This window comes from Neolamprologus multifasciatus, chromosome 15, assembly GCF_963576455.1.
Source record: "Neolamprologus multifasciatus chromosome 15, fNeoMul1.2, whole genome shotgun sequence".
Classification (NCBI taxonomy): domain Eukaryota; kingdom Metazoa; phylum Chordata; class Actinopteri; order Cichliformes; family Cichlidae; genus Neolamprologus; species Neolamprologus multifasciatus.
Window position 1 is genome coordinate 7,856,388 of NC_140453.1, and position 22,283 is coordinate 7,878,670.

Consider the following 22,283-nt stretch of genomic DNA (forward strand, 5'->3'; position numbering starts at 1 on the left):
CGTTTTGACTATGTTTAGTAGAACATGTATGAGTCTTCTTTCAGTGTAATGTGTTCTGGTCCAGTGTCCTTTCTGCATGTAGCTCTGCATGACTTCTGATCACCATTATAGTAGTGACTAATTTGGAAAAAGTAACTTAAATGCCTTAATTAGGATGGTTAAAGCCCTTAGCAGCCAATTCCCGGCCAGCCCAGATCCTTTGCTGTATTTCATTCCTCTGCACCCTTTCCCCATATTTCCTTGTGAAATATGGTGAAATGTTTCTTCCTTTCATTCAGTTTCTCTAAACTTTCTAAATTCCGATCGGTGTTGTCTTTTACATTAATTCCCCTACAATTCGAACCCTGTTTTCTTCCACCTGTTTTATTGCTTTCTTTATCTATTGCCACAGACCACAAAGTATACATCTGGCATCGGCGTGGTGAACTTCCTATCGCTGAGCTCACAGGCCACACGCGCACCGTTAACTGTGTGAGCTGGAACCCGGCCATCCCAAGCCTCATGGCTTCTGCCTCCGATGACGGCACAGTACGCATCTGGGGCCCTGCACCCTTCCTCGAATCACAAGAGGCAGATGGGCTCAACGGTAGTTATAACTGTTGGTTATAACATGATTTTATTTTCTTTTTGTTCATGTTGATTTATGCTAAAATTCTCCTCAAATCACCATTTTGGTCGACTAAATGTTTATTTCCTTCTCAGAAAACTGCAGTCACATGGACAGTTGATGGTCACTAATAGAGCAGAAACCGTGTCTCTAACAACAAACAACATCCCACAGTAAAACACAATATTCATGGGCGAAGAAAACTCAGCATCCACATATTGCAAGAGAAGAATAACCAACAAAAAAGAGAAAACATACGGAAGAAAATTGTCTCCTGACTGGCCTAGAAAAAAATAGCGAGTGTGAAGACGGACCGAAAACTCGTCTTCATCCGAAATCCGATTCTGACCTAAAGGCCTGATAAATGAGTCGGCGCCCAGCGGGATACTCCCTGGAGAGCTGTAATGGCTGTTCTCCTCTTCCAAGCAAACCCTTCCTCCTCCATGTCCCTGCGTGGTCACCAGCCATGCCAGGTCCTCACAAGTTTCCCAGGAAACCCACCTCCACCTGGAGCTTGGAGCACATCAAGTCCCTGTGATGCCTCCAGACAGACACCGCAGATCAGCCGTCTGCTCACTGGACTACATCTGTGTGCCTGTCTGTCTCTCACGTTACCTATATAATGTCTCCATGGACTTGGGGTGGGGTCTTGCTGGGGGAGGATGGTGCATAGAGGGGGGATATAGCAACTATTCTGTATGTATGTTTTCCTCTCCCCCTCTTTCTTGCTATATTAACATTCAATCTTTTGGACAAAGGCTGAAAGTCCACAGTGGAAACATTGACCGACCAGCTGAAACACAGACAAAAAAAAAGGCTATGCTAAATGTTGGATTTTTTTATGATAGTCATAGGGTTTATTCTCATTTAAGAGGTGAATCTTAGCAAGTAGTGCCCTTGGAAAGCTTTAGTGTGAAGATTCCACTTTTTGTTTCTCAACATTAGGAAAAATAAAATCTTTTTATTCCTTAATTTAACTGCTAAAGGACAGTTGCTGTTCTGTTTCCAACTGACAGTACACCCCCCCCCCCCCACACACACACACACACACACACACACACAGTCTGTCGAGCTAGCTACCGCACAACTCCATTACATCTGCCTAAGAGGAGGACAGAGGAACTCACAGTTCACATATCATCTGGGAGGAGGGAGGGGTGGGTCTTTCGTTGTCGATAAGGTGGCGTTTCCACTATCAAGACATACACTTTGACCTTTCTCAAGAGACATGCTTTCAGATGTGAAAAGTGCAACTTTTAATGCACATCAGTGACTGCTGTTCCTCCTCTGTGTGAGTGTGTGAGTGAGAGTGAATGAGCGATTATGCATGCACACATTAGTATGAGAGTTGACGTTACCGAGTGCAGATTTAAGTGGCGTGTGCTTTGTGTGTGTGTGTGTGTGCGTGCGTGCGTGCGTGCGTGCGTGCATGCATGTGTGTTCAATTCGCACCAGCAGATAATCCCCCACCCCCACCCTCTCTCCAATTCTCCTAATCCCATGTTAAAATTGTAAAGAGGATTTTAAAACCAGTTCTAAGTTATCCAAAGCCCCATAGGGACCTCTATCTGTGGAACAAAGAATACTTGAGAGCCATTTTGTAAAAGAAAGTCATTTTGTTTGTTTTGGTTTTTTTTTAATCTGGGGCTTTAATTTTTACATTCAGATTTTTTTTCTCTTTTTTTTTTCTCTCCCTACCACGTGGCATTTAAGCGACACTGAACCAGTGACATCTGCTTTTTGTGGGTTTGGGGAGGAAAAAGAAATTTCAAAAGAGCAATTCGAGCGAGACCTGTTTCTAAAAAGCTGTAAAGTGTTGTTATTAGCAAAGAGTAATTTCTTATGAGAAGTTAATGATTGTAATTAATGGACGTGTAGTTGGACAGCCCCAGAGAGGAGAGGCACCAGTACCCAGATCCACGCTTCGAGCGCACAGTTAGGGAGTGTTGTTGCAATCCTGGGAACGCACACAAACTGCCTTCCTGTTTATACAGTTGCACACAAACCTTCACTATGTACGGCAGCACCCCCCCTCCCCCAAACTGCACTTTGAGTAGTCTTTTCTGCTCTCTTGCACATACAGCAATGGCATAAATCCATGAAGTTCCCAGCCTAAAACGTAAAGTGTTACATTGGTGAAGACGTAACCTACATAGGAGATTGCTTAAAGGAAGCAAGCCCTTACTATGCCTCTATGCATCTAAAAAGCAGTGGCTTGTCTTTGACTTTTTGAAAGCTCACTCTCAAAAGGCGTAGCAGCCTCTTCTCCAGGGTACCGCTGTCGAGCTTAGAGAGAATTCAGCATTAACAGCCCCCCCCCACCCCCCACTTCACTCTCCAGCCAAGTTATTCAGTGGTCAGTGCACCATTCAAAGCTTTCTTCCTCCCTTTTCGAGGGTATGTAATGACTATTTGCTACAGACTGATATACAGTGAAATGTTTCAATACAGTGCTTTTCTGTCTGTTTTTATTGGACTTTTTTGTTACTTATTTTTTTTTCCTTTTTTTTTTTTTTTTGTTGTTCATATATCATTTTTTGGTTGATCTCTTTCTCTGTATGATCATATTAAAGTATAACCAGACATTTGGAGTCCTTTTTGTTTTTGTTGTAATCTTTATAACCCTTTTTAACTCTTTTATGTTTTAAATATATTTTGTTCATCTGTATTCAGTTGCATATTTTCTACCACTATCACAAAAAATAAAATAATATGCACAGTAACACTCATGCACCTAGGAGTGAGAAGAGTCGTAGGAAGTGTGTTACCTACAATCAAATCAGGTTTGATCTGTCCACCCCTCGCCTTTAAAGAGTTTCCTTCGTGTGAAAATCTTGTTTTATCGCATGTCTGTGTACGCGACCGATCATCCCTCTCGGCGTGCTGTTGTAGATTGGCAGTGGCTACTTCTCTGACCCCACATCAAAGCCAAATTTACTTGAGGCACTTGTGTATGTGTTGATCTGATATTCACACATTGAAAACCTCTATCTTGACTCCTAGACCATAGAATGGACTCCTTCCACGCCCTGCATCATTTCAGAAGACTTGAGACAAACGGTACACACCAAGACCCCGAATAAGAGTTCCAGTAAAACCCATCGTTCACCTGCTGGTGGCAAATGCTATGTCTGTATGCAACCTGGTGTCTGCTCTGTTCTTTTGTCTTGGGTTTACCAAGGGACTTGTTTCTGATTTAACTGTCTTATTTCTCAGAGGTAGAGGTGGTGGGTGGGGGATACTAAGGGCTTACAGTAGCATCTCTAAGTTCCTTGGGTTTGGGCGGGAAGGGGAAATGTGTGGATTTACGTTCAATGTGTTATTTACAAAAGTGATTGTACTGTTTTGTATTGTTGTGTAGGGAAAGTGTTATGTATGCATATTTTCAATAAAGCATTCAGGGTTTTGAAAAAAAACAAAACAACAATAAGAATGGTCCATCGCCGTTTGGTGGGGCAGGAAACTTAGGAATCTGTGAGATGCTTAGAAATCCACTCTGCTACTCTCCCATCCTTAAACAGCTCGGCACAACTCGACCCCGAAGTCACCAATGTGGCAAAGCATTCGTGAAGGTCTCTGTTTCCAAGAGAGTTTGCACACTGTAAATAAAATACAATATAAGTGGAACACAAGAAATGGAAATAATTTAAATTTCAAAATAAATGAATAATCGAAATGTGACTTCAAAATTATACATGTACTCATTCTGAATTTGAATCATGCTGAGACAGGGACGCCTTCACTCTTAAAATTTGTTGTGTATAATGAAAACAGAGCTTCTCCATACTTGCTTCATTTCAATTGCTAAATAGTTCTGTGTCAATGTGTGGTTTAACATAGTCCTGCTGAAATAATCAAGGTGCGCTGCTCCCAATACCTGTGCATTGAAGCAGCCTCTCCTCTTTTTACACCCTCATACCGAGACTCCATGACATTACTGACCTCTAGTGTGACGAGTCGCAAGCGGATTTATTTCACTGTTATCAAATTCAAAGTGAGCATGCATTAAAAAAGGCAATACTTGTGTTTCTTCATTTTCTTTGTACTATCAGGTCAATAATTTCAATTCTGTACCAATCAACTCAACCGTTACTTTTTCTATGGCTATAGTTTACAAAGCATTCTAACTTTTTGGAAACAGGGTTGTATTTTATTTGTCTTCAGTGATATCTGAAAGGTCATGAAAGAATGTTTGGAGTCAGACCTGGGAGGAGGCTACCTTTGATATCAACATGAGGAGACAGTAGAATAATTAGAATAATTTAAGTTAGGTGTTGTTGGCCATTTCAATACAAAGATGGCCTGGGGCCCTGGCCGGGCCTCGGGGGCCTGGGTCCTGGTTGGTGTGTTGCCGGGGTTGTGGGCCGGTGGGTATATGGGGGCCCACCACTGGCGCAGGGTGCCGCCGGTGCGCCGAGCCACCTGGGGGGCTCTTCAACTGGTGGGGGGGGGGGGGGGGGGTTGTCACATCTTGCAGGAGCTTTCCTCTCTCAGGAACTCTCTCTGCAAGAGGGGGAGATACAGGAGAGGTGGAGGAAGATCTCAGCCTGGGCGTCTATTGTCTTATGTAGTCTGGAAGATGAGTGGATGATGGGGTGGGTGCAGTTTTCTCTGTGGTGGGGTTGGGTGGACTGCCCCGGGCTCTGTGGGGCCGGGCGGCGCCGCTGCACTGGGCCCCGGTTCGGATGGGCCTGGGCCCCCCTTCCCTGGCGGGTCGCGGAGTATGGGGGTGCCTACTGGGGTCAGCGGGGGAGCTGGCCCCAGGGAGGGGTCACTTGCCCCTCCCTTCCTTCCCTCCCCATCTCCAGCTGCCTCCCTCTTCCCGCTCCACCACAACCACCCACACATGCAGGGCCTTGGAGTAGGGGTGTGTCACCAGGGTGCAGAGGAGGTACCCCCCCCCCCCCCCCCCCCCCCCCCCCCCCCCTCTGTCCCCTTCTGGCTGCCTCTGCCTCAATTTTATCCCGCAACTTAGACATTCACACTCTCATTACACATACATATAGGATCTTGGGGGTGGGCACGCTACACGGAATCCCAATTACCACCAGGGTGTACACCTCACCCCTGGCGTCGTTGCCCACCTCTCAATTTTAAATACACGTAGACATTGAGGGCTAGCAGGAGGGACTATGTGCTTACCTGCTGCTCTCTGGCAGGTAGCTCCATGCCCTCCTGGGTTTAAATGCACCTTAGAACACACATACATCAACACTACAATGACCGGGTAGAGGGAGGTTAGGAGTCTTCTCTCACCCTCGTTCTCTGCGGTCTGCTGGAGCAGGGGGGCTAGGAGGAGGAGTTGGCCGTCCGACTGGGGTCCGGAATGTGGGGCCTCCCTGCTGCTGCGGAGTCGGGGCGGTCTGCTTCTCCCCACCGCAGGGAAAAGGGTAACACAACCTGGGTCTGGGTGCAGTTCCCCCCTCCAGGGGCAAGGGTACCTAGACCCGGTTCGTAGAGTACGCTTGGGGAGTGTGATTGTGTGTACAGCGTCTCTTTATGTCTGTCTCCACGTTGGTTGAGTGTGGAGTAAGTGCATATGAGAGCATGAGGGTGGGAATGGATGTTTGTATCTGTGTGTGCCTGTATGTCTGTGTCCATATGTCAGGTTGGGTATCAGACGCCACCTCTCTGAGGACAGCTCAGGCCCTCCAAGGTTTGGAGGCCTATCTCCCCCCACCACTTCCCCTGCCGGGGGCGGACTCCCTCAGACATCGTTGCGTTCGTGGTTCTTTGTGTCCGGGGGTGGGCGTCCGGGTACACACCGGCTCACTCCTTGGCGGCTGCTTATCGGGGCCTGGAGCCTGGGGCTCGCTTGGGCCACTTCGGAGGTGGGGTGCCCCCGGCCTCTCGGCCTGGGGCTCGGTCACTCAGGCACAGCTGGCTGCCGGCGGAGCTCACGGGCACGTCAATGCAACCCCCCCTGGCTTCTGCTCCGTGGCTGCTGGGTGACCCCTCATCTGGGACTCTCCTCAGCTCTTTCTGGGACAGTGGCACGGCTGCCCCTCTGTTGGTCTTCCTTGGTCTCTTGTGTTCTGGGGGCCTCTGGATGTCTGGAGTTTTGATCTCCTCCATACCTGCTTCATGCCCTGGAGGACGGGGCAGTGGCCCCCCACACCCTCTAGCAGATCATTACATGAGGGAACCTTTTAAGAAAACAAGCGCGTCCATGCTCACAGGTGTACACACGGGTGATCACACACACAAACTACACCCTTTTTGGCTCCTACCTCAATGCACACTGTGCTGTCGATCTTACGTGCTGCACAATAATGTTTAATATTTAGTATTTACTGTCATATTCCCATATATCATTGTGATGTTGTTTATTGTATTACTCTCGTTTTCTTCTGCTTGTTTTCTTTTTTCTTTCTCAACAGGTGATCCAGGTGATCGATATATGTATTTTTTTTTCTTCTGCTTATTCTGTTGGTTTTTGTTTTTTGCCCTTCTCCCCCGTCCCTCTTCTCAACTGTTTTTCTTTCCCTCTTTCTTTCTCCCTTTTCTTTCCCCCAGTCAACTCTGTCCCGTATTCAGCAAGTGAAAATAAAATAAAGAATAAAAGGTGAATCAAATGGACCATTACGGCAAAGCTGGGATGGTCAATTTGGTAAAGAAAATCCGTTGGGCATCTTTCTTCGCCTTTAGACAATAATTCCGATGGCAAAAGAGCCAAACGGGACAGGCAAAAAAAACAAAAAAAAACAAAAAAAACAAAGATGGCTATTTTGAGTAGTAATAAGTACACGTGGGGTGGGCTCAAACTACAATATTTTATGTGAGCCCACAGTGCTCAACATTTAAGTGCAAGTCCAAGTGAAATTATTATTTTAAACTAAAAGCAATATGAAAACTATTGGCATAGCTGCTAAAATTCAAAAAAGAAAAAAAAAGAAACAGGTCACAATGACTGACAATAAACACCGGTTATGAAAAGACGGACATCTCCTTAAATACATTTTCATTAAATAAATTGTGATAATTTTGTTAAATTGTACTTTGATTTTTTTGGCAATATTGTGTTAGAGACTTTCATGCTAATAAAGCACCTTTGAATTGGAATTTGAAATATCGGGTCTATATTGAGACATGCAATTCTGTCATAATTACGGAAGCTTGTTTTCATCTTAGCAAAAAGTAAAAAAATAAAAAAATAAATAAAAATAGATACATAAATACAATTGCCATGCAGAGCTAAGTTGAAATGCCACATTATTGTCTCTCAATTTTGAGTTACCTATGTCAGAATGTCCAAATTTCGAGATACAAAAGCAAACCCAAAATATTGACTTTCAAACTGCATTTGTTTTATTCTTTTCTTTTTTTCAGAGGCGGAAAAAGGCTTCCATGTATAATGCCTGAATATTTACAGTTAGGAGCTTAAAAAAACTGGATCCTTTGGACCTTTTTGCCCCCTGCTGGTTAATTTCGGACTACAAATGGCATTTGTTTACATGTCATTTACTCAGATTTTAAAAAATACATAAATACATTGGGTTTTAACAAGATATATAGATATATAGATATATATGATATATATGATATGTTTTGTGCAGATGGATGAAAGATTATCGGGGTTGCTAAAATGATTTGATGATTATGTCGTCGGAGTATTGTCCAGTAATCTGTCAAACATACTCTCATGAGATCATTCCTGTCACAAGGTAAAAGCTGCAGTCAGTTTTTGTAGATACAAAGATTCTTTATTGCCATGCAGTCACAGAACGAACTTATGTGGTAGTTCTCAGCCTAAAAGCAGACGGTATTTAAAACAACAGGGTAACAGTACATACAAACAAGATATAACTCAAGAAAACAACATAGAAACACCGTAAACCTAATTTTTCGACACATGGATCACTTTTTGGCACGACACCTGCCGTGTTTGTTTTGCTCCATGGAAAAGGGGAGGGACGTCGCCGCTGACATCACACGGCTCGGTCCGCCCACCCCGCTTCTCCTCTGTGTCTCCTTCTCGCAGTCTGGTCGAGAGTCAAAGCCGAAAGCAGAGAGAACATCGACGGTTCTAACTGAACCGAGAATCCACGGCAGTCATGGCGGCGCCGTTAGCCCACTTTGATGAGGACTGGCAGGACTTTAACGAATTCAAGCCGTCCTCGGACGCGGTCGACCCACTGGACAAGCTAAACTCAAACGTGGGCGATTCGTCGGGCCTAGACGATTTCTCGGATCTGGACAACAGTTTCTCTGGGGAGATCTGCAGCTTCAAGTCGATGGAGGACCTTGTCCACGACTTCGACGAGAAGCTCACAGTGTGTTTCCGAAACTACAACACTACGACGGAAAACATAGCTCCCATTAAACCTATCACTGAGGATAATTACTTGAAAGACGACGAGTGAGTATGATTTTTTTTTTTTTATTGCCAGTTTTCTTAGCGCTAACTTTTAATCTCCCGGCTAGCTAACGACTTTAGCCTCTCCAGGCTAACCTTACATTGGCACTATGGGAATCTTAGCTAGCTTCAATCAGTGCTATGCAATATTTAGCCAGAATACACTTACGATAACACATAACTGAACGTGTTAAACCCATTATCTGTCACAGCTTGACTCGTTAAGTTGGTCTTTAAGAAGGAATAGCATTTTACAAGCAACAAATACAAAAAAATAAACAGAATTTTTGCTATCTCAAGAAGGAATCAAGAGCTATTTATGTGTGGAGGACGTGTTGATGCCACGTTAACAGTGCTGGTTTTCATGCTGGACTGCTTGATGTTGGCCATAAAACTAGTGATCCTTAAATTGTACATTTGGGAATAACTGAATAGTTGTTGACCCCTGTGCAAATGCTCTGTCTCCTCCTGTTTTCAAATCGCCTTTCTCACACGACACAAAAGAGTTTATGCTTTTGGCTTTCATGATGTTTCCTCTTTCTGGATACAGAGACATGTATTCATAGATTTTATTGCTACCCTGATGTCAGCCTCCTTCACTTATGGTGGCTTATCAGTATTTACTGATGTACGTGCTCCTTATTTATCTGCTGTGCCACATGCACCTTGCACTAGATTAATGTTTAAAAACAGTGGGATGGGTAACAAGAAGGAAATCCACAAAATGTCATGGTAAATGAAATAACTGGGTAGGAAATAAGAATTTATCAAACCCTTCTATTGACTTCAACATCTGGTCTCACCGTGGACTCTACATAGCCAGGTGTGAAACGTCCAGTTAATTGCCTTAAGCCTGCATTCTTTCTAATGGGAGCAGACAGAAAGACAGGAAAAACCATCCCACTTCTGACTGCAGTGCTTTTTGTACCCGAGTAAATATTTCCCTCATTTGCTGGATAGATATCTTCTTGTATTGTCTTGTATAAGTTATGGTTCTGTTTAGGCAGAAATAGCTTATGCATAAGCCACATGATTCTGGAGCATCTGTCTTGTGTTTGACGATTGCTGTTTGGGTGTGCTTAATATCCCTAGATTGTCACTGATGGTTCCAAAATTCTAAACTTTAAAGGAGGATTCAAAATGAGTGTCCAGGAAACCAAGTGGGTGATGTCAAGGTCACTCGGTGGTTTTTATCACTAAAATGTTTTTTTTTTTATTTATTTATTTATTTATTTGTTTATTTATTTATCAATTCCACTTGGAGGTACTTAGTTTATGTTGTATCTCACAGGCACACACACATTTACATGAAAACCTGCTATTAATTCAAAGCGGCAACTCACATCAACCCTGCAGCCAGTGTAGTTGTCACTTTAACTACTAAGCTGTCTTGACTGCATGAGTCACTCTCTTCCTCTCTTTTGTAACTAATATTTCAACACTGTGGCACTGTAAGATGCAAGCACACGATGTGGGGAAGCTTTCCTACTGCTGACATGAACAGAACAGAGGTTAGCCATTATAGAGGAATTATAGCGGAACACAGGATAAATTGATAACACGCAAACACAAATGTACTTATCATGTCTTTTTTAGACACACAAAATAGTAGCACACAGTTAAGGCTGTAAGGTTGCCGAACCCTTGTGAGCAACTTGTCCAAAAGTTACTTGGAGTGAGACGTACCCACTAAGAAGTTTTAAAATTGGATTTGCAGGTTGTACAGGTCCCCCTCCTTATAGTTAGAGGCATCAGAGTCTGCCTTTTCTCAGGAAACAGTGGTGGATGTGTGACCCATTCAGAACAACTTTCCTAAGATTCAAAAGCCTCCGTAAACCTTTTCTAACAGTTTTTGACACAGACAGAGGGTCCAGAGGATTGTGCGTAGAATTATACAAAACTCTGCTTGAGCACCCGGTTTTGATTTTTATCCTTTTCTTTCTTTTTTTCCACTTCAGTGCAACACACAGACAGTTATGCACATCAGAGAGCTTGTCACAGCAAAAAGAAGTAGCAGTCTGTCTCACTTAATGATCAGTGGAATCCTGTGGGGAAGCTGGCATGACAGCAGAAAGAAAACATTTATGGTTGTTGTAGGTAAAGAAACAGGAAGCGGGGAACGTAATAATTGGACAGCAGCCCAGTGAAGCCTAAAGAGCAGTGCCAGACTCGGTGAGAGTCTTTTCTGGATGACTGCACTTTTGCGGGACGTGCCTAGACGCTTAACGAGTTCTCTGGCAAAACCATGCCTGAGACGAACTGCGGGATGACAAATGTGTGTGTGCTTGAAACAAAGTGGGTAAAAAAATTATATATATTTGTACCCCTGCAAGCATATATGTATTCTTAAAGTAATCCGGACAAATTTCCTCAGCACTGAGGTAAAAACAAACTGATCGAAAATTTCAATTGAAATAACAACCAGGCTTGTTTTAAAATGCAAATGCACTAATGGTGCTTTTTGGCACACGCTCACGTGGCAGAGACAGCGTCAGTGCTCAAGGCACAAAAAATAGTTCCTTGCCAGCCTTTGCCCTATTTAGAACAACCCAACAGCTCCACGCTTCCCAAGCTGTGCATGAGCACTTCAGGGAGAAATGTGCATGTTATATAAACATTTGCCTGTGTGTGTCTGTGTGTTTGCGTTTCCGAGGATGAGCAAGAGGCTATGACAATGCAGAGCCATTGTGACACATGGGTTCACAGCATCCATCCTCTCTGTGCTCGCACATGCAGAGCCAAAAGAGGAGGGGAAAAATGGACCTCCTGCATGCACACTTGAGTTTAAACCCTGAACTGATTTGATTTTCTGTCCTAGAGTTTTAAAAAAAACACGCAAAAGTACCCCATAGTAATTATATAATTGAACCTAACCTTTATCCATTTCACAAGAATCCTCCGAGCCTGCTGACAGTCTGTTAACAAATATGTTTTTACGCATGATGCTGGATTTGTGTTTAACAGTAACTTGTTGTGTTGAACAGACTCCGTGCCACCATCTGTTCGTCTCTGCTAAGTTGTCTGCCAAACTCGAATGCTGCACAGTATTGTAAACATTCAACAGTCTGTTGGTGTCACTGTAACGCGCCCCCACCCCAAATCACCCAGTGTTAGTCACACACTCAGAAAGAGCTCTAATAGTAAAAATTCTGAAAATAATTGGAGAACCAATAGTTTAACCAATGGTTCGTCACATTTCAGCAGACCCTGGGCAAGTGACGTGTTTGTTAGAGCTGTTGCATTTATCAGCGGCTTCGTTGTGATTCAGCAGCAGGAACGCGTTGAAGTGGTGAGGGGGTGGTCAGAGAACAGGACACAAAAAGTGCCAAGTAATGCTGTGTCATACTAAAAAGAGAAGGACGCTATCTGTCCCATGTACAGATAAAACTACTTTTCACCCGTCCTTCTCTGTTTTGATCACTACTTGTCTTTATTTCTCATAATACCCAATCCTAACTGCGTCACGGATGCTTGTCTTTGCTCCAGGGTGTGGAACGCTCTGACGGATAACTACGGCAATGTGATGCCGGTGGACTGGAAGACATCTCACACTCGCTCCTTACACCTGCCTTCCCTCAACCTCACCGAACACGAGGTACCGCAGAGGCAAACACGGTCCAATGTCATGTCCGCTGTTTAAAACACACAGTAGATATACATTTCTAAAAGTGAAGTGCACAGATCGGTAATCAGTTTGAACCCTCTGCCTTCAATCTACTTAACCACCTGTTTGTCGTCTCATCCAAGTTTCCTATCTGTCTCTCAATCTCTGCCCTCGCTTCTTTCCCCCGGGACAGAAGTTGGATAACCAATCTTTAGATCTGTCTGACGATGAGGAGCTGAGGGAGCAGATGGACATGCACTCAATCATCGTCTCGTGCATCAGCGACGAGCCGCTTTTCACAGCCGAGCAGGTAAAACATTCACACCTGAGCACAGCAGTGTTGTGTTTTGGCAGATGTTAAAGAAACTTTGATGTGGATAATTGTGCCTCAGTAGAATTGACATATTTTGCATCTTATGAAGAGCAGAAAACACAGTCTATCCATCCAGCTTACAAAGATGCACTGAAATCCTCAACACAGTCACATTTGGCTAAAGATGTGTGTCCAATAGATTCACTTAGCAATCATGGCTTTGGGACAATAATGTTCAAAGGACACGCTATCCTGTAGCTCAAGTTTTTTTCCGCACCCATCATGCAGGTACAATGGAGTGATAGACTTTATATTTTGCTCTCAAAAAGGTGAATAAACAGCTTATTTGTGTACTAAGATGTCTTAACTCACAGAAATAAAACACCATTTCAAAATGAAAGCATTGCCCTATGATTTTGATTTTGTTTGTTTTTCTTAGAAATGCACCAAATTCTTATGAATAAGGAGAAGCACTTTTATGTCGCTACAGAGATTTGGATATTGGCACCATAACATGGATGTCAAAGCGGCGTTATTTTTACGTGACATAGTGGGAAAAACGTTTTCATCACTACCATAAAAAATCATCATGTCAATATAGATCAGAACAGTTGTTCCAATCGTTCTGGTCATGTAAACACACACTGGGTTCTGCTGCTTTTTCTTGAAATCGCTCACCTTATCCCCATAATTGGGGACCGTGGGACTCTGATTTCAGCCTATGTTTACGTGAACTAGCAATAATGTTTTCTGTGAGGAAATGTATGAAGCCTTTAGCACGGTGCTAGTTGTAGGGGGAGGTGAGGATAAATGTTTTTTCATTTTCAAAATGAATTATTTTTTTAACACAATTTAGTGGACTACATGCTTAATTTAGACATTTTGTTTCTACCCCCATACCGATACCAGCGTTGGTATCGATACTATTGATATTTGGATTGATCCGCCCACCTCTGTTGTTTTTTGTACAGGTGATTGAGGAGATAGAGGAGATGATGCAGGAGTCTCCAGACCCAGAGGACGATGAGAGTCCTTCACAGTCCGACTTGTCCATGCTCTCTCAAGACCTCAATGCTCTGAAACGCTCCGGCTCCAACACCAGCTACGAGGACCGTGAGTATCACCGTGAACCACTAAATCGCAGCAACATAAAGCTTTAAAGGCGAAACGCTTTGATGGTGGCGTGCTCGTTCCTCATGTCTGCGCTGTCCAGTGCGTGAAGAAATGGTGAGGCACATGCACTCGTCTGATAACATTCTTACATAACGCGTAACAAATGCGGACAAACAGCAAGTGTGTTGCCCCAAAATGTTATATAATTACAAGCGTATATCTGCCTAATGCTGGACTGGGGTGGAATGTGCATTTGTACACAGAAAGCCTTAAGGCCATTTTGTTTCAGGTATTTGCATCTGTTAACTGCAGATTCTAGTGGGTTTGGGTTTTTTCAAACACTGGAAACTAGGACTGTGAGTGTCACAATGTTTGTCTGCAGTATTTAAACATTTATTCTTATTTGAAGGGATAAAATATGTAAAGCTACACAAGATGTTGCCAAAATACCTTATTTTCTTTCTTCATTTCTCGCATTAAATTTGTTTAAGATGTAAAAGGTTTCATGTAGGTTGTAAATATTTCTGACTTAAAAACATTCAAGTGTAAATTATATGTGTTTTTTCCCAACAAACACTGTATGGACTCAAAACATGGAAATCCATTATCTATAATTACCCTCTGGAACTATGTGGAGGTGTATTATTTCATGGCCTTCAGGATCATTTTTGCTGAAACCTTCGAGCAGTGGGCGTGTAGCCCCCAGCCAGTATCAGCATGAGGGCTGCGTAGGCAGGAGTCTATTAAAAAAAGAAATGTTGCGACCAGGTTACATCACTGTCTCATCCTCTGCTCTCTGTCTGTGTCGTGGAAGTATAAAAAGCTGCCTCTATCGGTGCTTTCATTTGTGCTGACTTCCCCCATATTGGATCTCCTTCTTGGATCTCAACTTTTCCCAACGAGACCTAGAAAGACATTCAAGAAAGAGACACGGAAACGGAGGATGCAAAGCTTCTTAATGAGAAGTAATTGATTCCACAACATTTGTGATAACTGGCGTCATTCTGTGCTACTTTTAGAAGTGCTGTATTTGTACGTCAGACCATCGGCACGCCCAGAAGCATCCTCGCTTCTCATCTTCTTAAGTCTGGATCTTAGTGGGTTGTAAGATGTATTTTTTTTTTTTCAATGAAAGACTGGGAGTCATTTCCATGTCATAAGAGAAAAAAAAGACACAAGGAAGCTTAAGTTAGCAACGCTACCCTCAAATTAAATTCAGTTAAGTTTTATTCATATAGCACCAAATCATAACAATGGTTGCCTCAAGGCGCCTTTAAATTGTAACATTAACAACCCACAATAATAGAGAGACCTCCAACAATCAGATGACCCCCCTATGAGCAATCAATTGGTAACAGTGGGAAGGAAAACTCCCATTAAACAAGGAAAAAACCTTTATTTAAAGAGGCCACCATGTTTTTTTTTTGCATTGAAACCTAACCTTTATCGAAACAATAGAAAAATAACAACATCTTCTCTGATTGACATGTTTGTTTTCACTAAAGCTGCGCTGTCTCTCTTTCTCTCAGCATTCGTGCTCTAGCTTGCTCAAACACTGCTGCATAACGCACTTTTAAATGGATAATGCCTCTTTGTCTCCTTTTAAACTGGTACAGCAGATGCTTGTAACCTGGTTATTACACATGTGAATCTTGTAATAGCACTGAAGTAACTGATACAATGTAAGGATTTTGTAAACTGCTGTTCATTGTGAACACCCGTCAACCCACGTACACCATCTTCACTCTCCTCCTTCCTCGTATGTTCCCACGGTCCTCAGGGCTGCGTCAGATGTCCGTGTCGGAGCTGACTGAGACTCTGGAGGAAGTGGAGGCGGCCATTCGTCGCTACAGTGAGGAGCTGATCCAGGCTCTGGCTCTGCGAGATGAATTGGACTATGAAAAGGAGGTACTTTGATTTATTTAATTATTTTTTAAATCCACAGCAAGGCAATGACGTTCAGGCTCAACAATGACAAATGGCGGCAAAAAGAATAATAGCCCGTCTGAAAAGCTCTGTAGTACTTTGAGGTAAATAAGCCTAATGTGAAAGGACAGTTAATCGATAACCTATTTGTTTTATAGCAGCAGCTCTCACGGTTTTCTACAAGCCTATGAACCGCTGGCAGCTTTATTTTTAGCCTGACTTGTCACGATTCTGTCACACTGTTCTGTTTTGTTTTCTCCTTGAAGCATCCAAAAATAGATTTCTGGCATATTAATAATTATTTTAATGAGAATAGCAAAGGGTAGTGTGGTCACAATTAAACAGTTTTTTTAAGTTTTGGTTTTTTTGCATGAATCCAGGTGAAGAACAGCTTCATCTCACTGCTCATTGAAGTGCAGAACAGACAGAAGGAGCACCGCGAGCTGCTGCGGAAGAAGAAGAAAATCCGGCACACGACTACAACGGGGCCCAACGGCCAGAGGACGGCCAGCACGCACATACCCGGCACGGTGAGTCACGTGGTCACGCTTGTGGAAAAAGACATGACTTTGATGAAAGTGTTTAAATTATGTGGAGAGATGCATAACCTGATAAACGGTCTGCATGTGTGAGAATCTTTCATCACAGCACCAAAGGTTCTGCCAGGCGCTCTGCTTCTCTTCGCACTGAAACCAAATCCTTCTCATCTCTCGCTTCTTCTATCTTCCTCTCGCTTCTTGTAGCTCCTCACTGTGGAGGGACTCTCCAATATCATTCAAAATGGCCTCCGTCAAACTTTTGGCAACACAGGAGGGGACAAACAGGTGCCCCTGCTCTTTCCTCTTTCCACTTCCACTGCAGATAAAATTCTCTGCTTCTTCTGTTTGTTTGTTTTTTGTCCTGCCGCCATATTTGCTTCCTTTTGTGCAGCTGCAAACACATGCTTGCCATCGTTTTAATCTGTCTTCTTCTTATTTATTTTATTTTTTAATTATTCTTTTTTTCCTTCACTTTAGTCATTCTTGTCTTTGTCTTTTGTCAAATGTTTTTCTTTTTTCCAGCATGTACGTCTCATTCATCTGATATTTTTTTATTTAATTTTTTTACCCTCGCTTCAGTAAACATTTTCTCTGAGCGGCTGCTGAAAGGTTGCAGCCAGCAGCCAAATATTTACCACATGTTCATGTGATCTGCATGGCGCTCACAGATGTCGTATTTTATTTTTTTTATTTTGGCGTGAAGCGTGACTTTTTGTAGCTGTGTCATTGTATTTGACATAATTGATTTTCTTTGCAGTACCTGACCACAGTGATCCCTTATGAGAAGAAAGCAGGCCCCCCGTCTGTAGAAGATCTCCAGATCCTCACAAAGAGTGAGTCGAAAGTCATATCAGAGAAACACAAATGTGTTACATCATCATTTGGAGGGTGTTTGGATTCATATATGAAGTAAACAACAATATACATTCGATGATTACAATTCAAACCTGTGCCTGTGTGAATTTTATCAGTTGGACAAACTTCTTTTCATCTGCACCAACCCAGATAAAATGACATTCTGTAAAATAATATCGTGTTACCAGGCAAACCCGGTGTTGCTGTTTGATTGGGGCTAACCTGTCAGTTTGTGTGGTTGTTTTCTAAATGTAAAAAGCTGCTGTCTTCATTCTAGTCCTCCATGCCATGAGGGATGACAGTGAGAAGGTACCTGCCCTCCTAACAGACTATATTCTCAAAGGTAAGCACTAAGAATTTATTAATATCAAGTCTATAATTTGACTAAAACGGAGAACAAAACAGTCCGAATTTTATATCGCTCACAATCAGGTGACTTTATTCAGACACCCACGCTCTGTTTTGTAATAAAAGAGGGGAAACGCAGAGTTCCCTTCTTTGTTTTTAGGGAAGCTGAGAGTGCAGAAACGTAGGCCACTGTACAAAGGTTAATTAAAGGAGAAGAGAAATCCTTTCCTTGCCACCCTTCAGTGTTGACCTGTACTTCCTTTGTCTTTCACCTGTGCCGCGTTGTCCTTTGGGGGTAGCTCTGGTATGAGAGCAGTGGAAACTGAGGTTTGAGAGGTGACCACAGATCCAATTCTCTCTCTGTGCGCATTGGTGACCTTAGCTATGCCCAGAAGCAGCAGCCGTCCCCTCACTCCTCCCTCGCTACTGTGGTGCTTGTTTGCTGCGCTACACTTCCTCCTAAAACAGCGGTCCCCAACCCCCGGGCCTCGGACCGGTACCGGTCCGTGAGTCATTTGGTACCGGGCTGCGAGAGTTGAGGTGTGAAATGTATGGTTTTCAGGGTTTTTATCGGTTTTCAGCGTCATTTTGTTATCGTTAACTCGGTTTTCCTGGGTGTTTTCACGTGTGTTATGAATAAATCTTCTTTTTTTCGGTACCGGTACTAGTTTTATTTTGTTGTATTTATCAGCAACACCTTAAAGGTGGTCCGGTCCGCGAAAATATTGTCGGGCATAAACCGGTCCGTGGCGCAAAAAAGGTTGGAGACCGCTGTCCTAAAACACAAAAGCGCACCCATATTTTGCCTTTACTGCGAGCTTGTAGTGGTGGCTACCTGTTTATGTGTGCTTCTCACCTGTATTTACCATTTCCTCTTCACTCACTGGGTCCGTGCTGTAGTTGCTTTTGCCTAATGTGCAGCTTTCTTTTGTGCAAATAAAGTAAAGGGCGTTTCTGCTCTTGTTCTCTCCACAGTCCTCTGTCCCACGTAAAGTCAAAGGCGACACTCCTGTTTCCAGAACCATCCACTGGACCATCAGAAGAGGGTTCTGGTAATCCAGGAAAACCCCACAAAGTGGCCCCCAGTTTCCACATCATAGACTTTCTTTCCTTGTGGTACTTTTTTTTTAAAACTCTGTTGATCCTAGGATTTTAACTCTCCTTGACTCATATATTCCAATGTAACTTTTAACTTTTTAATGCTTGAGTACTACATCTTTATGTATGTTCTGACTGCATGATAACTTGTCTGTAGATGCCAGTAATCAGTATTAGTCTGAACACTTCACTTCCTGGTTTGTGCGGGGCTTTTTTTTTTTTTTTGAGTTGTGAACAGTCAGGAAAATCACAAAAGTTTAACCCGCGTGCAACGTCATCAAGCTTGTGTGAGGTGAAATTTACATCTGTGTAGTTCATGCCTGACAGGAAAAACGAATCCGGGCAGAATCTGTGACTCTCAAAGTGCCGGGCAAGTCGTGTTATGAAGTCTTGTTTTGTTATTTCCTTGTTAGGAATCCATTGCATTAATGGCATTAGTTGATGGTTGCACATCATGACAGCGTCTTAAGGTTGAAAACTGCTTGGTGAGGATCAAGGAACAAACCCTTTAATTTAAAAATGCAAAACTGTAGGTAGTGATGTTGTTGCATGTTGCTTTAGGGTTTGCACTCAATAGTAGCTGTTAGCTGAATGTTAAGATGAAATATTTTGTATATGATGAAAGAAATTGCACAGTTTGGGGAACTTTTTTTTTTTTAAATAGGGAAAAAAAAGTGGAAAGACTTAAAGTCGTAGCTGGATGAACAAATATGTAAAGCATATTTTTGGATAAGGGGATGTTTTTAGTGAGATAAGGGACTTTGTAAACATTTTGTAAATCTAGTTTGTTGACCTCTGAGCCCTCAAGTAGTAACCTCCCCATCCCCACCAATGTCATCACTTCCCCACGAGGTGTCATTTCACGAGTCTGCAGATACCTCATGTGCTAAAGTTCAGCATTAGTGGCAACCAGTCTGTCTGATTGTATGTTAGCTTGGTGTTGTAGCTCAAATGAAGTCAGATTTGGTAAATAGTTAAGCATCTGTTATTAGTTGTGGCATTTTTAAACCAGTCTCTTACATCTTTAGCGGTTAAATTTTAGTGGTAGCACTTTACTCCGTCAGTGATCTGATCGTGTGCTGTCGTAGCACAGAGTACGTCTCAGTAGATTAGTGTGTGGTGAAGCAAAACTGCCGTGTAATGTCTTTGGCGGCTCTGGAGAACCTTTAACATGATGTCACCAAGGTTATTTCATCCCAGGCTTGAGAAAACCTTCAGGATCTGCACAAGGACTAAAAGTCTGGGCTTTCTTCCAAGTCTTTCTGGAAGTGCAATACTTAATGGCAGGAGTTGCCCCTCTAAAACCAACCGCGTCTTCAGCAAGTTGGCACGCTAACGTTCGAAACACCAGCCGCTACAGGTGCACCACACACTGTCAGATCAGGTCTAGCCTAGCTCTCAGGTACGATCATCAGTGTTAGTAGTTTAAATCATCCTCAGAAAGTTGCTGACATTCCTGAGTAGTCTTTTAGCAGCTAGGCTTGGAGCTTGCTGCACTTCTATCTTAGAAATGTTCTCATGCATAGCAGCCACTCGGCTGAACCCGCTCAGAATCATGTAGTACGCTCTGCAGTCATAGCAGCAGCTGTAGCGCAGGTAACATCTGTAGAGGCTGCAGTAGCATCTGCTTGTTGTAGGGGTCTTCTTATAATAGCATAGCTGTGGTTAACACGTCTGTCTTTTACTGGGTAATAATCGAACGCCTCGCTCTCGGAAAGGGGAGTGATGAAGATGATGAATGTCGGGGAAGATTGCACAAACGGTTGCTTAAATGATTAGGGGGTCATTTATTTTGTAAAGGAAGTCAAAAGCTTGTAGTGCTGCGTTAAGACTATTTATACGTAACCTGTTTCTACTTTTGCCAGCTAAGAAAACATTCGCAACCAAGCATGTGCTGCATGCACTTTAGTGTTGCAAACACATTTCTTATGGTTAATGATTTGTCTGTTTAGGAGCATATGGATATTAGATTAAAGGGACAAGCAGAGAAACCTGTTATAGTTTTAACTCGTGGAAAGTAATCAGAAGTCCTAAAATCAGAGGCAGCGAAATACTTAAATCATATCTTGAAAGGTGTCTATTGATTTGTCATAATCTGGTTAGGAAAGTGCTTAAATTAAACTAGCTTTTAATGCCATCTGTGTAAATAAAACACTGATTTATATTGACATGGCAGTCAGCACAGAGGTCACTGAAAGATCTCATCTCAGGCCAGAGCCTCTCATCCGGCCTGCTCAGCAGACATATCAGTTCAACTACAAATTGAAAGATTTATATTTATATATGTACAACAAGCAATGAAATAAGAGGCTGCCTTTGTAAATGCCTGAAAATCTTTGTACAGTTAACAAATAACTCATTTTTTTTAATGCAATATAATTCCCCAGTTTGGGGTTTAATGTTTACTGTCTCATGTGGTACTGCAATATATTAATTTATTATGTAAATGTTTGTTTTGTAACCATATTATTGACTGTAATGGTACAAGTGTTTTGTGCCCTCATTGCATTGCAACCCATTTCAAAATAAAAACTAGAGTTACCTCCTCATGCTTGTTTTCCCTGTCAATTTGCAGGTTAGGTCTGTGCATGTCCAACCTTGACCTTTCAGATATGAAGTGTAATTTCCTAATCTTTGCACAAATGTCTAACAGAGTAAAAAGTCCCATCCTAATTATTTTAGTGCATATTAAGTCACTGCTGTGTCAAAACTGTGGATTTGAATATCAAGGAAGACCATTTTCGTCAAGTTTGAAAAACTTTCCAATATGATGTAGAAATTATTCACATGACTGTTTGCTTGATGTTGAGCAACTCGGGAAGTGTGGCTAAGGAAGCCTAATCTGGGAATCATGCTTTGGATTTCATGGAAAATATGAAATTCACCTGAAATGAATGACTCATATTTACCAGTTTAATGTTATTACTGTGAAAACATAGATGGGAAAGTCAAAACTAAGACAGTCTAGCGTTTTCCTCCATCACGACCCTCTAATACATACAACGTGCAAGCAGCTCTTTCCAGGGCTGCTTGCACGTCAATCATTTCTCCCAAATGGTGAAAAATGATTGAATAGAGGCTGTTAATTCAGCTTTTTTTTTTTTTTTTTTTTTAACTTTTTAACAAACAAGTCAATTATATTTTACAGACCTGTTTCAGTTTAATAGCTGAACATTGTGGATTCATGAAACACCTCCAAACACATTTCTGTACGTTTACTTTTTTTTTCCAAGAAAACAAACTTGTCATTTAAATTTCCAAAACAAATACCTTTACAGACCTAAATATGCAAGATGCAAAACGGACTTCCTGCAGACTTCACCAAGCTGTTGCACTTTGCTGACTCAAAGGAAAGACGTCCTCAACGAGAGAGCCGTTAGAATTATACAGTTCATTCAAGAAGGAAATCCAACATAGATTTTGGCAAAAGACCTTGGTTGTTCCCAAATCTGGAGGAAGTAAAAACTTAATGGGAAGATTTATAAAAGAAAACCATGGGTCTACATAAGATGTCAAAGTATGAG

General features: G+C 42.5%; 2 protein-coding genes and 1 long non-coding RNA gene across 5 annotated transcripts in view; all 3 read left to right on the forward strand.

The window, feature by feature from the left end:
* LOC146501483 (WD repeat-containing protein 26) overlaps positions 1-2,094 on the forward strand; it is a 13,412-nt gene extending 11,318 nt beyond the window's left edge. The window contains exons 13-14 of the mRNA XM_085132784.1: positions 392-586; positions 703-2,094. Coding sequence (XP_084988910.1) covers positions 392-586; positions 703-728 — 221 coding nt within the window. The 3' untranslated portion in view covers positions 729-2,094. The remainder of the gene's footprint in view (positions 1-391; positions 587-702) is intronic.
* A 6,451-nt stretch (positions 2,095-8,545) lies between these two features.
* Positions 8,546-21,308, forward strand: LOC146501484 (fasciculation and elongation protein zeta-2-like). 3 transcript variants are annotated; one of them, XM_085131968.1, is made up of 11 exons: positions 8,546-8,966; positions 12,450-12,558; positions 12,761-12,877; positions 13,852-13,993; positions 15,774-15,901; positions 16,300-16,449; positions 16,663-16,743; positions 17,216-17,291; positions 17,591-17,656; positions 17,961-17,997; positions 18,637-21,308. In XM_085131968.1, the coding sequence occupies exons 1-10, from the start codon at positions 8,662-8,664 to the stop codon at positions 17,969-17,971; spliced, it is 1,185 nt and encodes a 394-aa protein (XP_084988094.1). In that variant the 5' UTR covers positions 8,546-8,661; the 3' UTR covers positions 17,972-17,997; positions 18,637-21,308. The 3 variants fall into 3 exon arrangements, with proteins under 3 accessions (XP_084988094.1, XP_084988093.1, XP_084988095.1); XM_085131967.1 differs by lacking the exon at positions 17,961-17,997; XM_085131969.1 differs by lacking the exons at positions 16,663-16,743; positions 17,961-17,997 and having other exon boundaries at positions 8,547-8,966.
* LOC146501485 (uncharacterized) lies at positions 8,973-12,151 on the forward strand. The gene is made up of 2 exons (XR_014869174.1): positions 8,973-10,198; positions 10,236-12,151. It is a non-coding gene; the product is annotated as an uncharacterized LOC146501485 (long non-coding RNA).
* Positions 21,309-22,283: the final 975 nt, after the last annotated feature.

Excerpts from the sequence above, each read along its gene's own strand:
- LOC146501484 (XM_085131967.1), top strand. The coding sequence starts at position 8,662 with ATGGCGGCGCCGTTAGCCCACTTTGATGAGGACTGGCAGGACTTTAAC. Across the intron at positions 13,994-15,773 it reads CAACACCAGCTACGAGGACC|GGCTGCGTCAGATGTCCGTG; the intron begins GTGAGTATCACC and ends CACGGTCCTCAG. Across the intron at positions 17,292-17,590 it reads TCTCCAGATCCTCACAAAGA|TCCTCCATGCCATGAGGGAT; the intron begins GTGAGTCGAAAG and ends TCTTCATTCTAG.